This window comes from Silurus meridionalis, chromosome 6 (genome assembly GCF_014805685.1).
Source record: "Silurus meridionalis isolate SWU-2019-XX chromosome 6, ASM1480568v1, whole genome shotgun sequence".
Classification (NCBI taxonomy): Eukaryota; Metazoa; Chordata; class Actinopteri; order Siluriformes; family Siluridae; genus Silurus; species Silurus meridionalis.
Window position 1 is genome coordinate 9,865,777 of NC_060889.1, and position 20,278 is coordinate 9,886,054.

The 20,278-nt window shown below is 38.0% G+C and overlaps 3 protein-coding genes across 5 annotated transcripts in view; all 3 read right to left on the reverse strand.

Annotated features, from left to right (window-relative positions):
* myom1a (myomesin 1a (skelemin)) overlaps positions 1–10,539 on the reverse strand; it is a 29,046-nt gene extending 18,507 nt beyond the window's left edge. Inside the window, exons 1-12 of one of the 3 annotated variants that reach the window (XM_046852009.1) lie at positions 10,035–10,539; positions 9,213–9,450; positions 6,251–6,301; positions 6,095–6,142; positions 5,848–5,976; positions 5,385–5,562; positions 4,718–4,875; positions 3,175–3,267; positions 2,918–3,006; positions 1,226–1,258; positions 968–1,129; positions 160–321 (exon numbers count right to left, since the gene is read on the reverse strand). In XM_046852009.1, coding sequence (XP_046707965.1) covers positions 160–321; positions 968–1,129; positions 1,226–1,258; positions 2,918–3,006; positions 3,175–3,267; positions 4,718–4,875; positions 5,385–5,562; positions 5,848–5,976; positions 6,095–6,142; positions 6,251–6,301; positions 9,213–9,358 — 1,249 coding nt within the window. In that variant the 5' untranslated portion in view covers positions 9,359–9,450; positions 10,035–10,539. Of the gene's footprint in view, positions 1–159; positions 322–967; positions 1,130–1,225; positions 1,259–2,917; positions 3,007–3,174; positions 3,268–4,717; positions 4,876–5,384; positions 5,563–5,847; positions 5,977–6,094; positions 6,143–6,250; positions 6,302–9,212; positions 9,451–9,971 lie in introns of all 3 variants that reach the window. The other 2 variants (XM_046852008.1, XM_046852010.1) reach the window with 2 other exon arrangements.
* A 2,086-nt stretch (positions 10,540–12,625) lies between these two features.
* On the reverse strand, positions 12,626–16,174 carry bag1 (BCL2 associated athanogene 1). Its single transcript, XM_046850635.1, has 7 exons — positions 16,079–16,174; positions 15,684–15,809; positions 15,469–15,551; positions 15,263–15,376; positions 15,065–15,172; positions 13,580–13,642; positions 12,626–13,482 (listed from the first exon to the last, which is right to left on the reverse strand). The coding sequence occupies exons 1-7, from the start codon at positions 16,119–16,121 to the stop codon at positions 13,393–13,395; spliced, it is 627 nt and encodes a 208-aa protein (XP_046706591.1). The 5' UTR covers positions 16,122–16,174; the 3' UTR covers positions 12,626–13,392.
* Positions 16,175–17,602: 1,428 nt separating this feature from the next.
* Positions 17,603–19,168, reverse strand: chmp5a (charged multivesicular body protein 5a). Its single transcript, XM_046851886.1, has 5 exons — positions 19,012–19,168; positions 18,802–18,873; positions 18,521–18,629; positions 18,334–18,449; positions 17,603–18,140 (listed from the first exon to the last, which is right to left on the reverse strand). The coding sequence occupies exons 1-5, from the start codon at positions 19,060–19,062 to the stop codon at positions 18,090–18,092; spliced, it is 399 nt and encodes a 132-aa protein (XP_046707842.1). The 5' UTR covers positions 19,063–19,168; the 3' UTR covers positions 17,603–18,089.
* Between the last annotated feature and the right edge of the window lie 1,110 nt (positions 19,169–20,278).

A 20,278-nucleotide genomic window follows, 5' to 3' on the forward strand; every position in this document is an offset into this window, starting at 1 on the left:
TGTGCGGTGTTATTGTGTTATGTTATATTGCTTAATACTGACCGAGTTAGCATTGATCCTCTATATGTAATGTGCTAATTTCACTATCAATATTTCACCTTTACTAAGACAACTGAAGCCCATAAAGAGTTGCGGTCAATGCTGAGAAGTGAACTTCACCTCGGACAAACACAAAGGCAGAGTGAGAGTCGAAAGCTGACTTGGTGTTGATGCGCAGAGTGTAAAGTCCTTCGTCTTCTTTGTTGAGGTGGATGAGGGTGAGCATGGCACGCTGCCCACTCCACTGCATCTGCACCCATCTGGATGGTTCCAGAACCACACCTAGTTTGAATTAAAAAAAATTCAATTATTTAACTGATAATAATCAGACAAAACCAAATATAGTGGTTAGACCCAAGAACATACATATCCATTAACATCACTAATTCAATTATCACACAGAATTGTCTATACTGGATCTGATCTGTCCAGCAAGTCAATGGTTCCTAGGAGCCATTTGTTACATGTTAACCATGATTTCTCAGGTTTAAATCATAAAATTATTCACAATTAAATCAATTTGTAATTTCAATTATATACACAAAATGGAATGCCTTTTTTTGTAAATCTCTATCGTTGCATATTATCTTCAATCTTGAAGAAAATCATTAAATTAAGATGAAGGAAATGTCACACAGAAAAGGAAGAAGACTTGGTCTTTGTCTGTGTGACATGCTGCAATGGCTTAAGCTGCATTACTGGAAGTAATTTGCTCATACAGTGGTGTACAATAGAACTGCTTGGTAAGTTACGGCTGATTGACATTTCCCAAACAAGTCCAATATTTCCCTAAAATCAAAAAAGGATGTTGATAACACTTCAGAACAGATAAACATATGCGATATCTCAGCATTCCACGTATATAGTAATACTACAAGAATTCAATACACGTACAATTAATATTCTCTTATACCGAGTGACTACCCACCATTCCTGTACCAGAGCACCTCAGGTTGATAGCGTTTCACAGTGGGATAGACAATGACAGTGCAACCCAAACTCAAGGTCTCTCCTTCACGGCCGAAGGCCACTTCAAACTTATCAATAATGGTGGTCTTGAAGGTGACGCCATATTCAGGACTGAAAGCATCTTAGCAGAGGAAGACAGCAAAGAATTAGACTTTCAAAGTGGAAGATGTTTGGTGTTGAGTAAATCATGCAAAATGAAGATGTTATAGAAACTTACGGGGTCTTTCAGACACTTCTCCATCTTTAAATCCTTTAAAAGACAAGGGCAAAGATATCAGTTCGGCAGTGAACAAATCTGATCAAATGAATGACCACTCTCATTTACTGGAAAATGGCAGATTGTAAGTTTTAAGGCCACTTTGTTACCAGACCACAATTGAGACCACAATGAGCTTTGATATAAACAATACAGCTGAGACATATGTCTTTGATTTGGACTATAAATAGAGAAGTAAACAATCAGAACTATTCTGATAGCTGCCACTTGTCTCAGTAATATTAACAACCACACTGCACTGCACAACCCAAAAACACACAAAAACTAAACAGTAAATAACAAAAAAAAAAACGTTAAGTAGATGTTATCAACGTGGAAGAAATACTGAACCAACATGGCTACCATGCCATACTGTAGCACCATGCAATTCCAATTGGAGTAGGTCTAATTTCACTATACACCAAGACAATGTAGTGAAGTGCTATCAATCATGGAATGTCCTGTCCAGTCACTGCACCTAAATCTAAATAATCCTATTTAACTGCTCTGTAATGAAGTGGATTTGGCAAGTTTTACAAGAGGCACGTCAAAATATTTCAGCTGGAAGTCTGGAGAAACTAATTCTCTGAGTGCCAAGAGGGTGTAAAGCTGGTATTAATGCCAAGGAAGTTTTTTTTTTTTTTTATGAAAATAAAGTTTAACACTTGTACATTTAAAAAAACTATTTTTCAAACAAAATGTGTCTCTCATAAACAATGTTTCCAAACCTTTGACATGTGTTATCTAAATTCAGCTGGTTTTGTTTAATTTATTATATTAAATGACATTCAGTATACTGAATCTAACACTGCATTATTCTGTAAAGAGACCCTAGTGAACTCTGACAGCAGGGCACTAAAAGGACTAAAATAGAGCCTGAGTAGGTGTCAGTTGGCCGTTCCACTCCGAATATACTTCACTCAAATCCCTGCCTGCTTCACACTAACTCCATTTGGCATGTTTCAGGAAAGAAAATTGGTAGCACTATGGTAAATAATGACTCATTTGTGTATGGACATTCACAGATCTCACAAAATACAACTAACTGTACATTCAGATCAAAATAAAATAATTATTTGAGAGATTTGATTAATAGATATTTCCAATTTTTTAACATTGTGGTGTTAATAGTAGTTTATTAATTCATTAATCTTAAATACCTGCTTCATCCTAGTCTGGGTAATGGTGGATCCAGAGATTATTCTTGGAACAGTAGGCAGAAATAACTCATGGATATGGTGCCAGGCCATTGCAGGACACCATAAACACACTTTATTAACACTTAGGAGTGATTACCAGTCACTGATCCACCCATGTTTATAGATATGGGAGGATAATGGTATTTTCTATTGCTAACATGCTGTTGATTTATTTATTTTTTTGCTTTATGTAATCTTGGTTAATAATAAGAATAATTAGAATCTGACACAAACTACAGTAGTTTCATAAAGTGGTCATAAATTAGTTTCAGCTTTGTTTACCAAAACAAATTCCTGTCACCATTCCCTTGTGCCCTTTTGCTATTATTCTGGTCATTCACAAAAACAGTACAGAGCATTTGATCTTTCTGAAGTGTTCATTTCACCTTTGTTTTGGGCAAAACAGCTCCAAAAAAACCCCAAAACTAATATACTAGAAGATGTGTGCACCTACTTTTAATGACGACCGAAGCAAAGGCAGAGCTCTCGCCTTTAATGTTGAGAGCCGAGATGCGATATTCAGCCGTGTCAGTGAAATCACAGCTGTAATGCAACAAGAAGAGCATTATTACTCAGAATAAACACATCCATCAAATCATGGGTCTTCATTTCACACCAAAGTCAAAAGTAGCTAAAAAGTCACAAGGTGTATTCACACAGAAGTAAAGCAACACAATAAAAATTGTAGCATTACATGTCAAAATTTCTTACTTTTTAATCTCCAGAGAGTGCATGTTGTAGTTGCTTTCTGCCGTGTATTTCTCAGAGTGAGCCTTGGCATCGATGAGCACATTATTTTTGTACCTGATCACAGAGGGGTACAAAGAAATGTTTAAAAAATATATGCGTCGTTCAGTTCTAATCTATTTTGTGCATGTTGCAATAGATATACAGTGCATTCAGAAAGAATTCAAACCCCATTCAATCTTTCTAATTGTGTTATGTTGCAGCCTGATACTAAAATCGTTCAAATGAATTTCTTTTTAACTAATCTACAATCAGAGCCCCATAATGAGAAAGTGAAAACAAAAATTTAGAAAAGGCTGTAAATGTATTAAAAAGAAAAAACTGAAATATCACCTGTGCATAAGAATTCAGACCCTTTACTCACTACTTAATCGAAGCAAGTCTTTTTAGGTGTGACGCAACAAGCTTTAAACACCTATATTGGGGGATTTTCTGGCATTCTTCTTTGCAAATCCTCTCAAGCTGGGTCAGGTTGGATGGGGACCATCGGTGTATAGCTACTCTTTTACTGAGGATATCTCTTTACTTTGCTCTATTTAGCTTTCCCTTAACCTTGACCAGTCTCCTTGTCCCTGCTGCTGAAAAACACCCCCAGAGCATGAAGCTGCCACCACCATGCTTCACTGTTGGGATGGTGCCTGGTTTGCTCCAGACATAACATTTACAGTTAGGCCAAACTAACTAATCTTGGTTTGATCAGACCAGAGAATCTTGTTCCTCACAGTCTGAGAGTCTTTCAGGTGATTTTTTGCAAACAATTAGCATAATTTCATGGGTTTCACTCTGAGGAGATGCTTCCGTCTAGCCAGTCTGTTATAATGCCTAAATCTGTACAGGGCTGCAGTGATGGTTGTGGTTCTGGAACCCCATCACCGCACAGGATCTCGGGAGTCTAGTCAGAGTCACCATCACGTTCATGGCCACCTTTCTTACTAAGGCCATTCCAGTTGCTCAGTTTGGCTGACTCTTGAAAGAGTCCTGATTGTACCTCACTTCTTCCCTTTGAGAACCATGGAGGCTACTGTTCTCTTGGGAATCTTCAATGCAAATGCAATCTTTTTGTAGCCTTCCCCAGACCATTGCCTTGCAACAGTCCTGTCTCTGAGCTCTGCAGGCATTTTCTTTGACCCAAAGGCTTGGTTTTTGCTCTGAGAATAGGGAGGCACCTGAGCAAAATTTCAAGTGTTGTTGCAAAGGTTCTGAATATTTATGTTGATGTGATATTTCAGTTTTTTACATTTAAAACAGACATTTATGGAATTCTGTGTTCACTTTGTTATTTTGGGGTACTGAGTATAGATTATTGAGAGAAAAAAATTGTGAATGATATAAAATTTAAAAAAGTAAAGGGGGTCTGAATACTTTCAGAATGCTCGCTCTATCTTTCTATAAAATCTTGGCAAAATTTTGTATGTATTTTTTTTATATACAGTATTAGTCATATCTATTAGAGTCCTATATCATTTTGCTAGCAGAAAAAAAGTAAACAAAAAACAGAAGACCTCACCAGGCCACACGGGGTTTGGGCCAGCCAGCCACAGTGCAGTGTAGAGTCACACTCTTCCCCTCCCACACAGTCTGACCACGCGGCTTCACGACAAACTCGGGAGGATGAGTCAGACTGTCTGCGTTCAGTTTCCTCTGGAACTCATGCTTTTCTTGAATCTGTAATAGGATAAACAGGGGTATGGGTGATCTCCACTACACTACAATGTACTGACATAACCCAACTGCAAACACAGTGCTAGAATGGAGCTCTGTACTAGAAATTACAGTTCGTAATGACTCTACTAAGCTGTTCATAACTGCATGAATGTGGGAGCCTAGTGAATTTATTTATTCATTTTATACTGCATATGCATGTACATAATACACAAATAAAAGAAACAAAACAAATGCAAAAACATTCATAGAAAATTTTTTCCATCTACAGCAGTAACTGATGGGTTTTCCCACAAAATCACACATATATATATATATATATATATATATATATATATATATATATATATATATATATATATATATATATATACTGTATCACAAAAATCCATCATCAGGCAAAAAACCCACAAAAACAACATTTCTTCAAGGAAATCTAATTTCTAAACACAGGATGTAATCAGACTATCAGCTTAATCTACTCAAGTACAGAAAAGCTATAGATGTACAACCTTCTTGGTAAGAGACAGTTTTTCTGCAGACTCCCTCATAGTCGTGCTGCGGCTCTTCTTCACCAGTTTCAGCTGGTAATCAGTGTCTCTGGAGAAGAGATTCCTCATGACCACATAGCCCAGACCTTCCTCCTTCACCTCCTCCTGGCTCTCCATTAGATCCTGTGTGGCTAAATAACTGATCAAACAGATGGATTTGGTTAATAGGTGGTCAATACAAGCTCATATCATTTCATATGTAATGTATTTATAATGCATTTTTATAAAAAAAGACGCCTTTATGTACACCAGAATGGACAGATGTGATTTTGTTTGCAGTTTGTTTTACATTTATAAAAGATACAATCAACTTGATGATGACCTGCTAAATGTTATGAATAGCAACCCTCCTGGTAAAATTCAAATTTAGTACATTTGATTGTTTTCACCAGTTTTCTGTGCTTGAAATATGAAAGAAGGTCACCTGCTTCTACAAACAGGTATCACGTATCCAACAACACTCTCCTCTTTATCCAGTGCCAGGCAGGCACACTTGTGTTTCTTGGCGTAGTAAGCCTTTTTTTCCTCTTGAGTCTTAATCGAAGACTTCTCCCTAAAGAAAATTACGACAACAGGCACCCCACAAGCAGCGAGGGAAACAAAACAAATGCATTGTATTTACATTCAAGGGATAAGTTTCCTGTAAACAGCATCATATCTCACTTATTAACCTGGAGATGGAGGTCACTTTCTGCTCCTGCTTCTTCCTTGTCTGCACCCTAAAGAAAAGCCAACAGCAGTCACAATACAAGAAAAAAAAAAAAAAATCAATAATTGCATCAGAGTATTATTCTGATTACGAAATCTATAAAGTCGTAGTTGCAAACCTGGAAACGGAGCTCAGTTTCTTCTCCTGCTTTTTACTTGAAGTCTGCATCCTACACAAGAACCAACAGCAGTCACACCACAGTAACGTACAGCAGGGTCAAGCAGCGGAATAAAAACAAAACTAGCAGCAATCTTTTTTTTTTACTGTTAAAGCACTAAAAACACAGCTTTTTTCACAAAAAAAGCAACACAATTTCGCAATTCCTGCAGTTTCGATGAGATGGAAATGTTAATATGTTACATGATGATCTTGTTTAGTGTGTAAGTGAAAGCGTAAAAAAAATGTGATCTATTGTTATACAAAAGCCGTTAACATTAAAAGCAAATCTATATACCATAATGTATAAATATTCATTTCAAAATAGATTTCCCTACTGAACTGCAGCTGTATCCTTCTGCGCTTAATACAACCTTTAAAATTACAAATAAAATACAAGCAAAGCAACTTTTTGCTATATTTTGCTATAAATTCTGAATACTGATTATTCTCAGTAATGCAGTACTGTACTCATGCTTGTACTCATATTTTGCTAAACAGCACCCGTTTACTGTACAATCGACTCTTGTTCATAGGTCAGCTGATCTACATTTAGTGACACAAACACATTAAAGGCAAAGCTCACAATGAGAAGTAAACAACAAAATGTTAAGTAAATACTTAGCATGTGCTAAACCTTCCGCTAATGCAGCTCAGCCACTGCAGCGATTTAGCTACCATGAGGTCGACTTGTTTGTATTACTTTGTTTAAAGTAACTCCAACATTCCATTTTGAATGCAATTTGTAGATTATACAAACTAATTTAACTCAAAATTCCAATCCAATTTTACCGACATGTTCCAGACACAAAGGATCGTGTTGAAAAACAAACATCCGCCTGAATAGGACGGCAGCAGGAGATAAACCTGGAGGAATGTAAATAGTCCTGTCACATATTTCCACCTGCCAGGGGCATTATAGGCTTCCTGTTGTTGACATGCTAGACAAACAGAGCCTGCAGCTCACAAAGCTCCGCTATCTGGGGAGATTTGTTCCTCATCTAAATCAGTGTGGTAATTTATCTCTGGACTACAACGGCTTCAGCATTACTCTTATTACTGAGAGGGATCACAGCCATTCGTATTGTATTTATTTCCAGCATCAGTCGAAAAGCCACGCAGTTACAGGTTTTATCGCAGGAAATGATGGGTTTTACATGGGGACGGTTTGTGTAATCTTGTCAGGAAGACAAATCGAGGCAGGCAGGTTTGAAGAAAGAAAATGCTGTGTCTTCCGAGAAAGTACAGTAGCCTTACCCTTTGTCTTCCACCTTCAACGAAGCATCTAAATCATTCTAAGCAATCAAGCAAAACAATAAACATCAATTTAAAGCATAAAGCTTCTGAGTATCCTTCTCAATATTGCACATTTCCTGAATTTTAAATGGGAAAGTACCTGTACAGTTGCAGTACAGTAACAGGGATCTTGAGCCTCTACATTTCCCTGTCTCATGAACCACAAATAGCCCTGGGACACATTAATAACCTTGGCTCTTTAACAGCAGAGAGGTTCAATTTCCTCCTTCGAGCGGCTCATGGAAATCCACAATCAGCATGTAGAACAAAATCGGATTATTTAATGCAGGAAGACATTTGGCAAACTAGTTTTCACCAAAGCCACCAAATCCAATTATATACATATAACTGTTAGAAAAGCCTGATTTGACATACATATAATCTCGACCACTGATATTGCACTTTTAGCCATCGATACCCGATTCTTATAACTTTGAAAAATCCTGTACAGTTCACTATAACTATACGAGCACGGATTTCACGGCACACGCTAAACCATTTTCCTGGTTTTATTTTCTGAATGTATTCTCGGGATATGATGCTCAACAGAAAGAAACTTTCCATCACAGCATCAAGATCCACCATGAACTGTAAATACTGCATATTTGTCCACAAACCCAAAGTACTGTAATATATTCCTGATCAGTACAAAAGCTCTAGACTAACACAAGCCTACAACAAAGTATAAATATAACCATGGATATCCAGAAGATATTTTCCCATGCTACACTTTATGAGTGTCCCCTATTAATCTCACCTCGTTAGCTCCCACTTTCAACACCTGACTTTTAAGTATACAGTGGTATATGGGTGATGATTTATAATTCTCCTGTATAGTGCCACCCAAATCAATACAGGCAGTATTTTGGGTCTGGTGGTAGTGGTTAATGAATTGGACTTTGGATCTGAAGTTCATGAGTTCAAATCCCAGCAACATCAAGCTGCTACTCCAGGGCCCCTGAACAAAGCTCTCACCTGCATAGACGCTCAGTTGTATGAATGAGATGAATATATCTATATAAGGGCGTCTGGCAAATCCCACAAATGTAAAAATGGTTCCAGTCAAGGAACCATCTTTGTTTTTCCTGCTGTCTCAGAAGATTTTTTACTCATTAAAAATCTACATTCAAATCCACACTGTCGATAGATTAATAATACCGATTATTAAAAACTACCTACAAATAAATCTGTACTGTAATAATTGAAACTTCACTGATAGAGGCTCAATTTGAACACTACACTTGGATTCAAAATAGTCATCAATACACATACACCTGAAATAAAAGCATCATTTCCAAACCTAACAGGTCAAATCTTTGCACTTAACTCTTTTTTTCCCAGTCTAGCCATTCAGTAGTCATTCAGCATAAAACTGTTACTTGGTTAGCCAAGAAAACTTAGAACTTTCATTAGACTTTAACTCAAACATCGTCTGTACGCTCCCATCCTGAACAAGGTGTGAGGATGAGTTAGGAGGATGAAGTGTTATTTATTACGTAAGCGTGTAGGCGAAAGCGCCGGGATGAGAAAGCAGCAGCGTTGTGAGGCAGCTCTCCAGGTGATAGTCTACCAGTCAGCACACATCAGGGAAGAGCACAGGGACATTTTATCGCTGTGGCTCCTCTTACCCTATGCTGCTCTGGTGAGCCGTGTACGACTGGTGGCTAAAGGACGACAGCGAGCTTTGGTGGTAACCGCTTTCATAGTGAGTCTCCAGATTCCTCTGCTGCTGCTGTTGCTGCTGCTCCTGTTGCACTTGTATGACTCCTGACATCCTGACTGGATCCGGGATTGACTTGTGGACGAGTTCTGAATGTCCCGTAGGCCTGCTTCCCCCCTGGATTTATGTCGTTTTGGGTGCACTCTCTGTTGGATCAATTTCCATCGCAATTTTTGGTCAGGGAAAAAGTCAAAAGTTGTTCGGAAAGTTGAACAAGTGCCAGACAGTGAGTTCTTCATCTGAAAAAAACCTACCACTATACTCACATATGGACAAAATGCTTACAGAAGGTTTGCAGATTCATTTAGAGAGCTTGACATTTTAAAAAGAGGTCGTTTGAAATAAATAAAAAAGGCTTCACACATTTCACTTAAACCTTAGAAGGAAAATGTAATATATTCAGGATAACTGGTTGCCACTACACTTATTATAGTAGCAGTTCTAGCAGTATAGTATATTATAGTAGTCTGTGGATAAAATGCATGCCAAATTGGAGTCTGATGAATAAGTAAAAAGACTAGAAAATCATTTTTAAATCAGAAATAAATCCATCAGGACAGGTAAGGCGATATACCATTGAACACAACATTCATAGGTGATTCAAAACACAAGATGCCAGTCATTCCAAGGAAATAATAATAATTAAAAAAAGAATGCAGTTTCTTACCAAACTCCAAATTTGTTTTGCAAGGGAGGAAAAACAAATATAGTGAGATAGAAGGGACTCAACTCCGAAAGTGGGCAAAATTCCGGGCAGAGCGGCGGTGCGGTGCGGTGCGGGGCGGCGGAGCGGAGTGCGGGAGCGCAGAGGCCAAAAATAATGCTGAAGACTCTGCGGAGCGCAGCGCGACCTTGTATGGCGAGCGGAGCGTTAAATTTAGCCCGCAGGGGGACAGCCGCATACAGGGTTGCCAGATTGAGTCCACGCTAGGGGGCCTTGAAGAGCACACAGTTGAGACCACCAGCTTATTAACCATAAATCAGGCCAAAGAATGAACGTTGGTGAATCTATATTAAAAGCAACCCATTTCACACACTCGGTGTGTGTGTGTGTAGGAAAAAAGTAATCCCCTTATTTCAGCTTAAGTCATGTACTAGCCTACAAATTTAAAACTGAGAAGACGATAAACACGCACTAAAAACAATTCATTACAAATCAATTCCTTATTTCATATTCTACTTCAGTCACCTATCATTATGTTATTTGGACAAGCAGAGAACCCCCCATCCACATCTGGATTACAGTGTATAGCCAGATAGCCTCCTGATTGTTAGCTCTGTTTATAGTCCTGTTATTATAGCAAATATTGCAGGGTAATAAAATATGGATAAAAGTAGGCTGTATCCAAGGATGTTAGCAAAGGTAAGTAGAAGGAAAAAGTGTGGAAGAAAAAGATGCACAACCAACCATAAGATCAGCAGCATTGAGAGGCTTATCGAACAAAATCGATTCAAGAATTTGGGTGAACTTCACAAGGAATGGACTGAGGCTGGTGTCAAAGCATCAAGAGCCACCACACACAGATGTGTCAAGGAATTTGGCTACAGACAACGTCAGAGGCTAAAGAGAAGAAGAACTGGACTGTTGCCTGCCCAGTGGTCCAAAGTCCTCTCTTTAGATGAGAGCAAGTTTTGTATTTTATTTGGAAATTAAGGTTCTAGAGTCTGGAGGAAGGGTGAAGGAGCTCATAGCCCAAGTTGCTTTAAGTCCAGTGTTAAGTTTCCACAGTTTGGTGGAATCTGCTGGTGTTGATCCACTGTGTTTTTTTAAAAACCACCAAGATATCTTAGAGCACTGCTTCCCTTTGCTGACCAGATTTTCAAAGATGCTGATTTCATTTTCCAGCAGGATTTGCCACCTGCCCACACTGCCAAAAGCACCAAAAGTTGGTTCATTGACCATGATGTTGGTGTGCTTGACTGGCCAGCAAACTCACCAAACCTGAACCCCAAAAAGGAAACGTATCTATGGGATATTGTCAAGAGAAAAATGAGAAACACGGTGAGTTGAAGGCCTCTGTCAAAGAAACCTGGGCTTCCATACCACCTCGGCAGTGCCACAGACTGATCACCTCCATGCCACGCCAAATTAAGGCCGTAATTAAAGCAAAAGGAGCCTCTACCAAGTATTGAGTACATAAGGTAAATGAACATACTTTGCAGAGGGAAAACAATTCACTAAAAATGTTTTTTTTTTTTTTTTTATTAATGGTCTTATGAAGTATTCAATTTTTTTGAGATGGTGAATTGCTGTTTTTTTATTAAACGTGAGCCAAAATCATCACCTTCAAAAGAACCAACGACTTAAACTACCTCAGTCTGTGTGCATTGAATTTAATACAAATTGATTTAACTGTTTGAGTTGAATTACTAAAATAAATGAACTTTTCCACAACATTCTAATTTATTGAGATGCCCCTGCATATTAAATTTCCCATGGTTCATCTTATGATTTCATAATACATGACAAAAAAAAAGAATTCAATACAAAATAAACATAATTATGTAATCTGCTTAACGAATGCAATTTTATTTTCAGAGTTCTAGTTCAGTGAAACTTCAATTTATTGTACAATAGAGTTCAACGCCTAAATACGGCTATTAAGTGACCTCTAATAAGAATGAAGCTGGTGCAGATTTATCAAAAGTGGCATCAAATGGCATCCCCTCCCTCATATATGGCATGGCAGCACAAATCAAAGGTCGGCACGGGTCAACTGTGGCCCTGTTAGACTCGTCCATTCCTTACCGATCATTAAAACAGCTGACTAAACAGGATTAGGACTAAAGAAATTTGAATTTAGTAAATAAATGAGAGTAAACCCAACATGTTTATTTTCTCCTTCATAGTCAAAGAATGAACAATTGTTATTAATTAGGACTATTTTCATTTTCAGTTGCAGGTAAGAAATGTTTGTGTATACTTTTATACATTTATAAGGGAAAATCACATACACGCTACAACTTTTATACGTAATATGCGATGATGCGAACAATTAATTCGTTTGTTTTCTAATTCATGTGGATCAAATGGTGTCATTGGGAATACTGAGCCAATCCAAAGAATTACTGGCTGTAAGGCAGGAATACTACAACCCTGAACAGGACAACAGTCCACCACACAATGGGAGCCAGCAGAGCCATGTTTCGGGAGGCAGGAGGAAACTGGAGAACGCAGAGTGAAGACCAGACACAAATTGACGCATGAATAACGTTATACATTCTGCTGGCGTGTCTGTAAGGATACAGATCTCTGACGACAACGGGGGACTGCAAAAAGATCCGTTTTGAGAACATTTTAAAAATGGGAATATTGTGAAATCACGATTAATGGTTTATTTTCACGCATATCAAAAGGAACATTTTATCACCAGCAGCGAAATAACTTGCACGAACATGGTGACGTGATTTGGAATTCCTAACGTTTGATGGCGACACCATTTGTCGTGATGGAGTTCCTCGATTTACAACAGCAAATTTATTACAGTACAAGCTGTGTACACACACACACACACACACACACACACACACACACACACACACACCACATAATAAGGCTGGTAAAGCAGAAAGATATTGGAAAGCATAATAAACCTGCAACAATGTTCATCCCCCTGCTCAGGATCCATTGCTATAGCAACTGTAATTGTTGTGCTCTGGTTTTCTGGGGTATATATCGTTTTAAAAGTCAGTTCCTCATGATTCCCAGCGCTGAGCCGACCAAAATACACTGTTGAGAGAATAGAATTAAAGCACCGTGTATGTTTGGACCACCCCTTTAATCTAATTCAATTTCTAATAACTATACACACAAACTATTGTATATTCCTGGTCATTAAAAGGTTTACAAATGACTTCGAGTGACGCTACCTGGTATACCCACGGGTCTTAAAGAAACCATAGAGATCACTTTTGAGTTTCTGCATTTGAGCTTTTTAAAATCCAGATCACTGTGACAGGTTTTTGACGCTGCCCTTTAAAGGACGGATACATAAATAAACACGATTGAACCTGCTCCAGTACTGAAGCTCAGTGGGACTGTTCTTCATTCGCTCACAGAGCAAATATGAATAATGGTTTACTTCCTGCTATTCGGACAGGGCTAGATTTTTGTTCTGAATCTTTGCCAGATGATCGGATATGCCCGCTTCAATCTTGTCGCACTGGGCAAGGAAGCCCTGTGAGGGGGAAAAAAAATGATAAATTAGATTTGCTATAGTGGCCTATTGTGTAATCGAATGATTGCTGATAGCACGAGTGGAAAAACACACGTACCTGTACGGTTTTTACAAGTCCCTTTTTCTTCATCCGACAGTCGCTAAAGTTTTCAGGCACAGTCTGTGATAAAAAAATAAATAAAATCAGGAACAAGCATTAGGAGTGATAATTAGCTGGGTTTATGTTTTCGGAAGCATCGGCTGCAGTAATAATTTTGTCTTCTATTTCTTAATCACGACTGATTTCGAATCGTACGATACTAATACTAACTATGATAACAAGGAAACTATACATTTAGCTTTTTAGATTGGTTGCCATTTGCTTAAAATTAACCCCTCGAGCTGTGTTACATTTGTTCAATAATTGTGCAAGACGATCGGTTGTAGAATTTTGATCGAAGTACGCGATAATGAGCATATACTCCCAAATAAATGATGCGTTATATGCTTGGGGACAGCTTTAACCATAAAGAACTATAAATTTGCTAAACATTGACAAGGAAGCAAATGTGCACGATTGTTTTTTTATACAAAAAAATGACACAAATCAGCTTAAAATAATAATAAAAAGAAAAAAAGAAAAACAAACCTTTAATGCCATCCACAAACATGCATCCTGCTCTTTATTTCTTCTAATGATCTGAATCATTTATTAGAACGATCTAATTGATTAGAGCTCGATTTCTTAGTTGACATTTATGCACAGGAAATGTCTCTGTGCCGCCAATGTCTCTATGATAAGTGCTGGACCGCATAATATGACTGCAGGACGGCTGTGAATTGTGATGGGTTTAATTAACGTCTACTAATTTTTTAAGCAGGATTAGTTCAGTGCACCTCCAAGCACGAGAACCGTCACAGGACATACATTTTAAATATATACGCCGAAAAACCAGGACATTCAGTGTGTCCTTGTAATCTGTCCACACATTGATTTCTCAGCTTGTAAATGTGTATTTTGTTTACTTTTGTTTTGACTATAATAACAAAATGACTCGCATACAAAACCCGAGCTATTAGTAACTTTCTTTCGGCTTCTCCCGTTAGGGGTCGCCACAGAGGATCATCCGCATGTTTGATTGGGCACATGTTTTTACGCTGGATGCCCTTCCTAACGCAACCCTCCCCATTTATCCGGGCTTGGGACCGGCACTAAGAGTGGCTGGGGTTGGTTTCCTGACCGAGGATCGAACCTGAGCCGCAGCGGTGAGAGCGCCGCATCCTAACCACTGTGACCATAGGGTAACATGGCAAAAATAAATTTGATAAGGTTGAGCAAATAATTTACTTTAATATCAAAAGACTGGTTGTAACCCAGATGTTTGGCAGATCAATGCAGGATGCAAATCACACGATCAACCTCACATCTGTTAAAGTGTGTTGCATTTTAAGGGAAAAAATAAAACTACGTTATTGTTGGAAGTGGTACAAGATTTTTACCTTAAATTTGTAACATCTATTGTTTTTCAAATAAATCAGCATTCAATTTCATTATATTGCATACTATTCCTTTAAGGATACCAAACTAAAAATAAAAAATTACCAAAGAATCAATGTCCTCAAGGATCTTCATGAACTGCTCAGAAGCCAATTTGACTCGGTGGTCCAGTTTATTAAGAGCTTCAGCTTGTAGATCCTTCGCTAAAAAGCCCTAAATAGGAAAAATAAACACAGAATTTAAAAAAAGATCCACATACATTATAAGCACAAAGAAATGTGTGAGAGAATGGGAATAACATGCATTTTTCAGTCCTGTCAGTTCGCCGTTTACTTTCTCCAACTTCTTGGCCGTTTGCTCCACGGACTTCTCGATGTCTTTCAGCTTTCTCAGCTCAGCCTCCTCCTCTGGACTATTCTAAAATAATCAAAGTGCAAAACACATACTTTTAGACCTGAGCTCGAAAAACATCTCATTCTTGAGAAAATGTGTAAAAAAATGTATATTACCCTTTTCCCAATCATCATAAGTTTACATCCTTGCTTTATTCCAAGGCTGGACAGACTTTCCTCCATTTCCTTCAGGGATTTCCCTACAATGAAAGAAAGCATTAGGGAAGACCTTCAGAGTTTTTAGACTTTTCTGCAGTTTTCCTCTAAAAACAGTAGATCCTTCAATGCGAAAAACAATTGAAAGAAATATTATTGATTTTTGTGGTTATTACCCTTAAATATGATTTTCTGAGAGGCTTGTGGGACTCCAGTGGTTTGTGCCAGAGCTTCTGATAGATGTTTAACTGTAAGTTCACTTCCATCCTGTCCTGTTAGAGAGATGTTGTGTTTGGAGCTTCCTGAAAAACAAACATGCACGTCACAAAGGTAGGTTAAATCTTAATTATCAAACTATATACACATATTTATGTTTTAAAAAAAAAAAACACATCCAGCCAACTGGGATAAACAACAAGCTCGTCTTCTCAACTAGCAGGACTACAGAGAGAAAGAGGGAAGTTACATGGTGAGACGCTAACTTCCGGTTTTCGGTCAATGCACAGATTAGACTGTGTCTATCTCTGAGTGAAATCTATTAAGACAAAATGGTTTACTTATCACTGTTTACCATGAGAAACAGTCACTGTAAGTGTGCTGTCCGCCATCTCCATGTAATAGCAGTAAACCGGCAGAGACGCCGGATGTGACGTAGAAAAGACGACTGGTCATAATTTGCCCCGTACTGCCATCCAGTGGACAAAACCGTTATGGAAAAGACAAGATCACTAAAATAAATATGCACATTTTATTTCGTTATTCTATCTATCTATCTATCTATCTATCTATCTATCTATCTATCTATCTATCTATCTATCTATCTGCTAAAGCTGCTTTGAGACAATGTCTGTTGTGAAAAGCGCTATAGAAATAAACTAGACTCATCTATCTATCTATCTATCTATCTATCTATCTATCTATCTATCTATCTATCTATCTATCTATCTATCTATCTATCTATCTATCTATCTATCTATCTATCTATCTATCTATCTATCTATCTATCTATCTATCTATCTATCTATCTATCTAGAATGTTCTTTGCACAGCCACCTATCTATCTAGAATGTTCTTTGCACAGCCACCTATGTTTCCTCCAGGCTTCTTCACTTTCCTTTAACATATGAAGATCTTGCTGGTTGGTGAATTGGCTCTTCTAAAATACCACTAGTTGTAAATGTAGGTGCATGTGCTCACTGCTTCACTGGCTCCCTATAAAAGGCGTATTCTTCATGCCCTGTGTATCTGGGATGGGCTCGGTCAGTATAAAGCAGTTTTTGGAGATACATGAAAATGTAGCAATGCCTCCTGAAAGGTCCAGGGTGTTCAAGTCATTCTTAAGATCTGTTAAAGTCTTAATGGAGCATTTCATGTCGTCCCTGAGTTTGCATGGGTTTTTATTGGGTCCTCTGATTTCCTCCAGAGGTGTAAAGAGTACCTGCAAATCATACTTGAGTAAAAGTATTGAGAGTTTATTGCACAACTTACTCCATTACAAGTTAAAATTTGAATATGACTTGAGTAAAAGTCTTAGAGTATTTGACTCATATTGAATGTAGAATTAAAGATGCGTTAGTCCTCAACAAGTGAAAAGTTAAAAGCAGTTAATTTGTGAGCTTTTATTTCCCATAATGCAAATCTGATTGTTCACTTTAACACCTCATTTCAACATGCCAGAATGAAGCAAAGATTAAACAATTCAGTCAAAGAAAACAGACAAGACAGTAGTAATACAAACCTTTTAAAAGGGGATTTTCAGTTAACAAATAAAATTACAATAAAATGTAGAAGTAGAAGAACGATTATTATTCAATGGACTAATCAAATGAAGAAAATTATAAATAAAAATAAATGTTTGGAGCTGACTGTGATTTGATACACCTCTCAATATTTTTATTCAACTCCAAAGTTGGTTCAAAGTTTTCGGAAATTATTATGCTCTTTTTGGACAGAAAATGGGGAAAAAAAAAAAAATACAGCAGATGTGGGTAGGGTCCCATCCTCATCTGGGTGGGATGTCCATTTATTACAGCTACATATATACACACATATATATATATATATATATATATATATATATATATATATATATATATATATATATATATATATATATATATATATATATATATATGAGATGATATTTTTGTATATCAGTAAAGAAAGTAAAGGACCTGATCAGAAGTCCTGGAAAATAAGATATGCATTTGTAAAACAGTAAAAGTGTTCAGAGAATCCGTATATTTGTCCAAGACCCATGACTGAACACTAATATCATGAATAAGAAAGTATGTTCTTTTGTTAAAAAAAAAAAAATGTTGTGCTTTATTAATTAATGTTATAACATCACAATATGGATGCTGCTGCTGATTTTTCAAAAACAAATGTAATGTCATGAAAAAATATATAGATTGTTAAACAAATATATTCATGGAAATAGAGAATTACAAGGCCACATGCTTGACTAGCAAACACTTCATTAACTCCTTCCATTAGTCTTCCTTAGCAAAGCCTCCTTCAATGTCACATGTACAAAAATACTGGAATGGTCTTCGGTCGGATCCTGAGGTGTTTATCCCGGTCTATGTGGCGGGAATCTGCGGCAATCCGAACTCGTCGACCAGAATCCCATCCTGAGAAACAGACAAACCTTTTAAACAGAAGGTCTAAAGATGTGCAGCATACAGAGTAGTAAAGTTGTTGAATAGGAAATATTTAAAACACAAAATTCATTAATTCTGTAACTGCATAAATTTGTCAAGTGATACTACAGTCACACAAAGGACGTGAAAGAATAACTCCACACGTGATCGATATGAGTATAACCTTATTTGTTTTTCTGTCACTGGGCATTGCCTCTGGGATTAAGGGTGCAGACGAGGCTTCATCCAGATAGGAGCTGTCATCGTCCAGCAGTACCTCATCTCCGAGGGCATCCAGCTCTGAAGCAAAAACCAAAGCTGTATTTAGGATTATCACTATAATTCACAGACACACAATATGCACCACCTACCTGCTTCGAGTTCATCCTCATCGATGTCTGGTGTATCATAGCTGCGACTCAGAGCCTCCTGCACTTCATCTGCATCCTCCATCATGTCCTCGAGCTGGTCCTGTAAGTCCTTAAAGCCAAGTATGAGTAGAATAATAAGCTTTTATAATAGACTTGGAATGCATTCACATAGTCATCAAGTTAAAACATTTAGTCAAATGATAAATATTTTCTACAAGTAGTAGTTATATTGTAAATACTGCTTATTCTGTTCATGTTTAATAGTAAGGACTGCCTTATACTTCAATCTGATCCATCTTCACTTGCTTATAGGCTTTTTTCATTTCTTTCGCTCCGATCTTCATAGCTTCAACCTAGAACAGAACGATTCAAAATCTCATCACGTATTCAGTTTTTTGTATAAACAACACTTCCATGATAAACAGGTCAATTCAAGATAATCTATATTTATATATAGATATCTTAGGACTTGAGAGATTTGGGAGACTTACTGTTGTTTTGCAGTCCTTTAATGACTGAATGGCGAAGTTGGCCTGTTCCATGTTAAAAGACTGCTGAGCAAGCTGATCTTTCTGGCTTTCATATCTTCATCATGCCAAAAAACAGAAGGACAACCGAATAAGATTCAGACTCAATGCAGGTATCTAACTGTGTGTCCTGCGTAGCCACAGTCCATAACAGGTGATTTTTTTTCCCCTGCTCGAACACGGCAAACTCAATAGCTTGCATTGTGGTTTAACAGCTAATCAATGTAATCAAGCAATCGATGTCATTTGATGTGTTAAATTGAGCAAATCGGCACACGGTGTTGGATTTGAGGCAATCCAAGGCAGAGCAGCTGTTCTCATTAGGAAGCATCTCACTTCCTTCTTCAGCTACAGCGCATCTTAGCGCTCTCTCTTTTCCAGATATGCGATGCACCTGGACATCTATAAAAGGGATTCATCAGACCAATCCACCTTTTGTTGCTCCATGGTTCAGTTCTGATGCTCACTGTAGGCTCTTTCGGTGGTCTGCATTGCACTAGGTGTTCTGACACCTTTCTATTATAGCCAGCATTAAACTTTTTATCAGATTGTGCTACAGTAGCTCTCCTGTGGGATCGCCTTTGCTCCCCACACACATTTATTAACCTTAGCCAACGGCTGTCCTTCCTTGGATAAATTTTTTTTATAACCAGTGGACACTAGGAAATACGTCATAAGGCCTGCTGTATGTCATCGTCACTCAGATATTTATGCCAGCATGTATTTCCTGCTTCTAGCACATCAACTTTGGGGGGGAATCTATCAATGGGAGGTGGTAGCTCTGTGGGTAAGGCAATTGGACTTTGGATCTGAAGGTCACAGTTTCAAATCCCACCACCACCACACCACCACCACTGCTGCTGCTGCACCACCACCACTGCACCACCACCACTGATACCACCACCACTGCTGCTGCTGTTGCTGCTGCTGCTGTTGCTGCTGCTGCTGATGCTGCTGCTGCTGCTACTGCTACTACTGCTACTACTACTACTGATACTACTACTGCTACTGCTGCTACTACTGCTACTACTGCTACTACTACTACTACTACTATTAATACCACTACCACCACTACTACTACTATTAATACTACTACTACTGCTACTGCTACTACTGCTACTACTACTACTACTATTAATACCACTACTACTACTACTGATACTACTACTGCTACTGCTACTACTACTACTACTACTGCTACTGCTGCTGCTACTGCTACTACTACTACTGA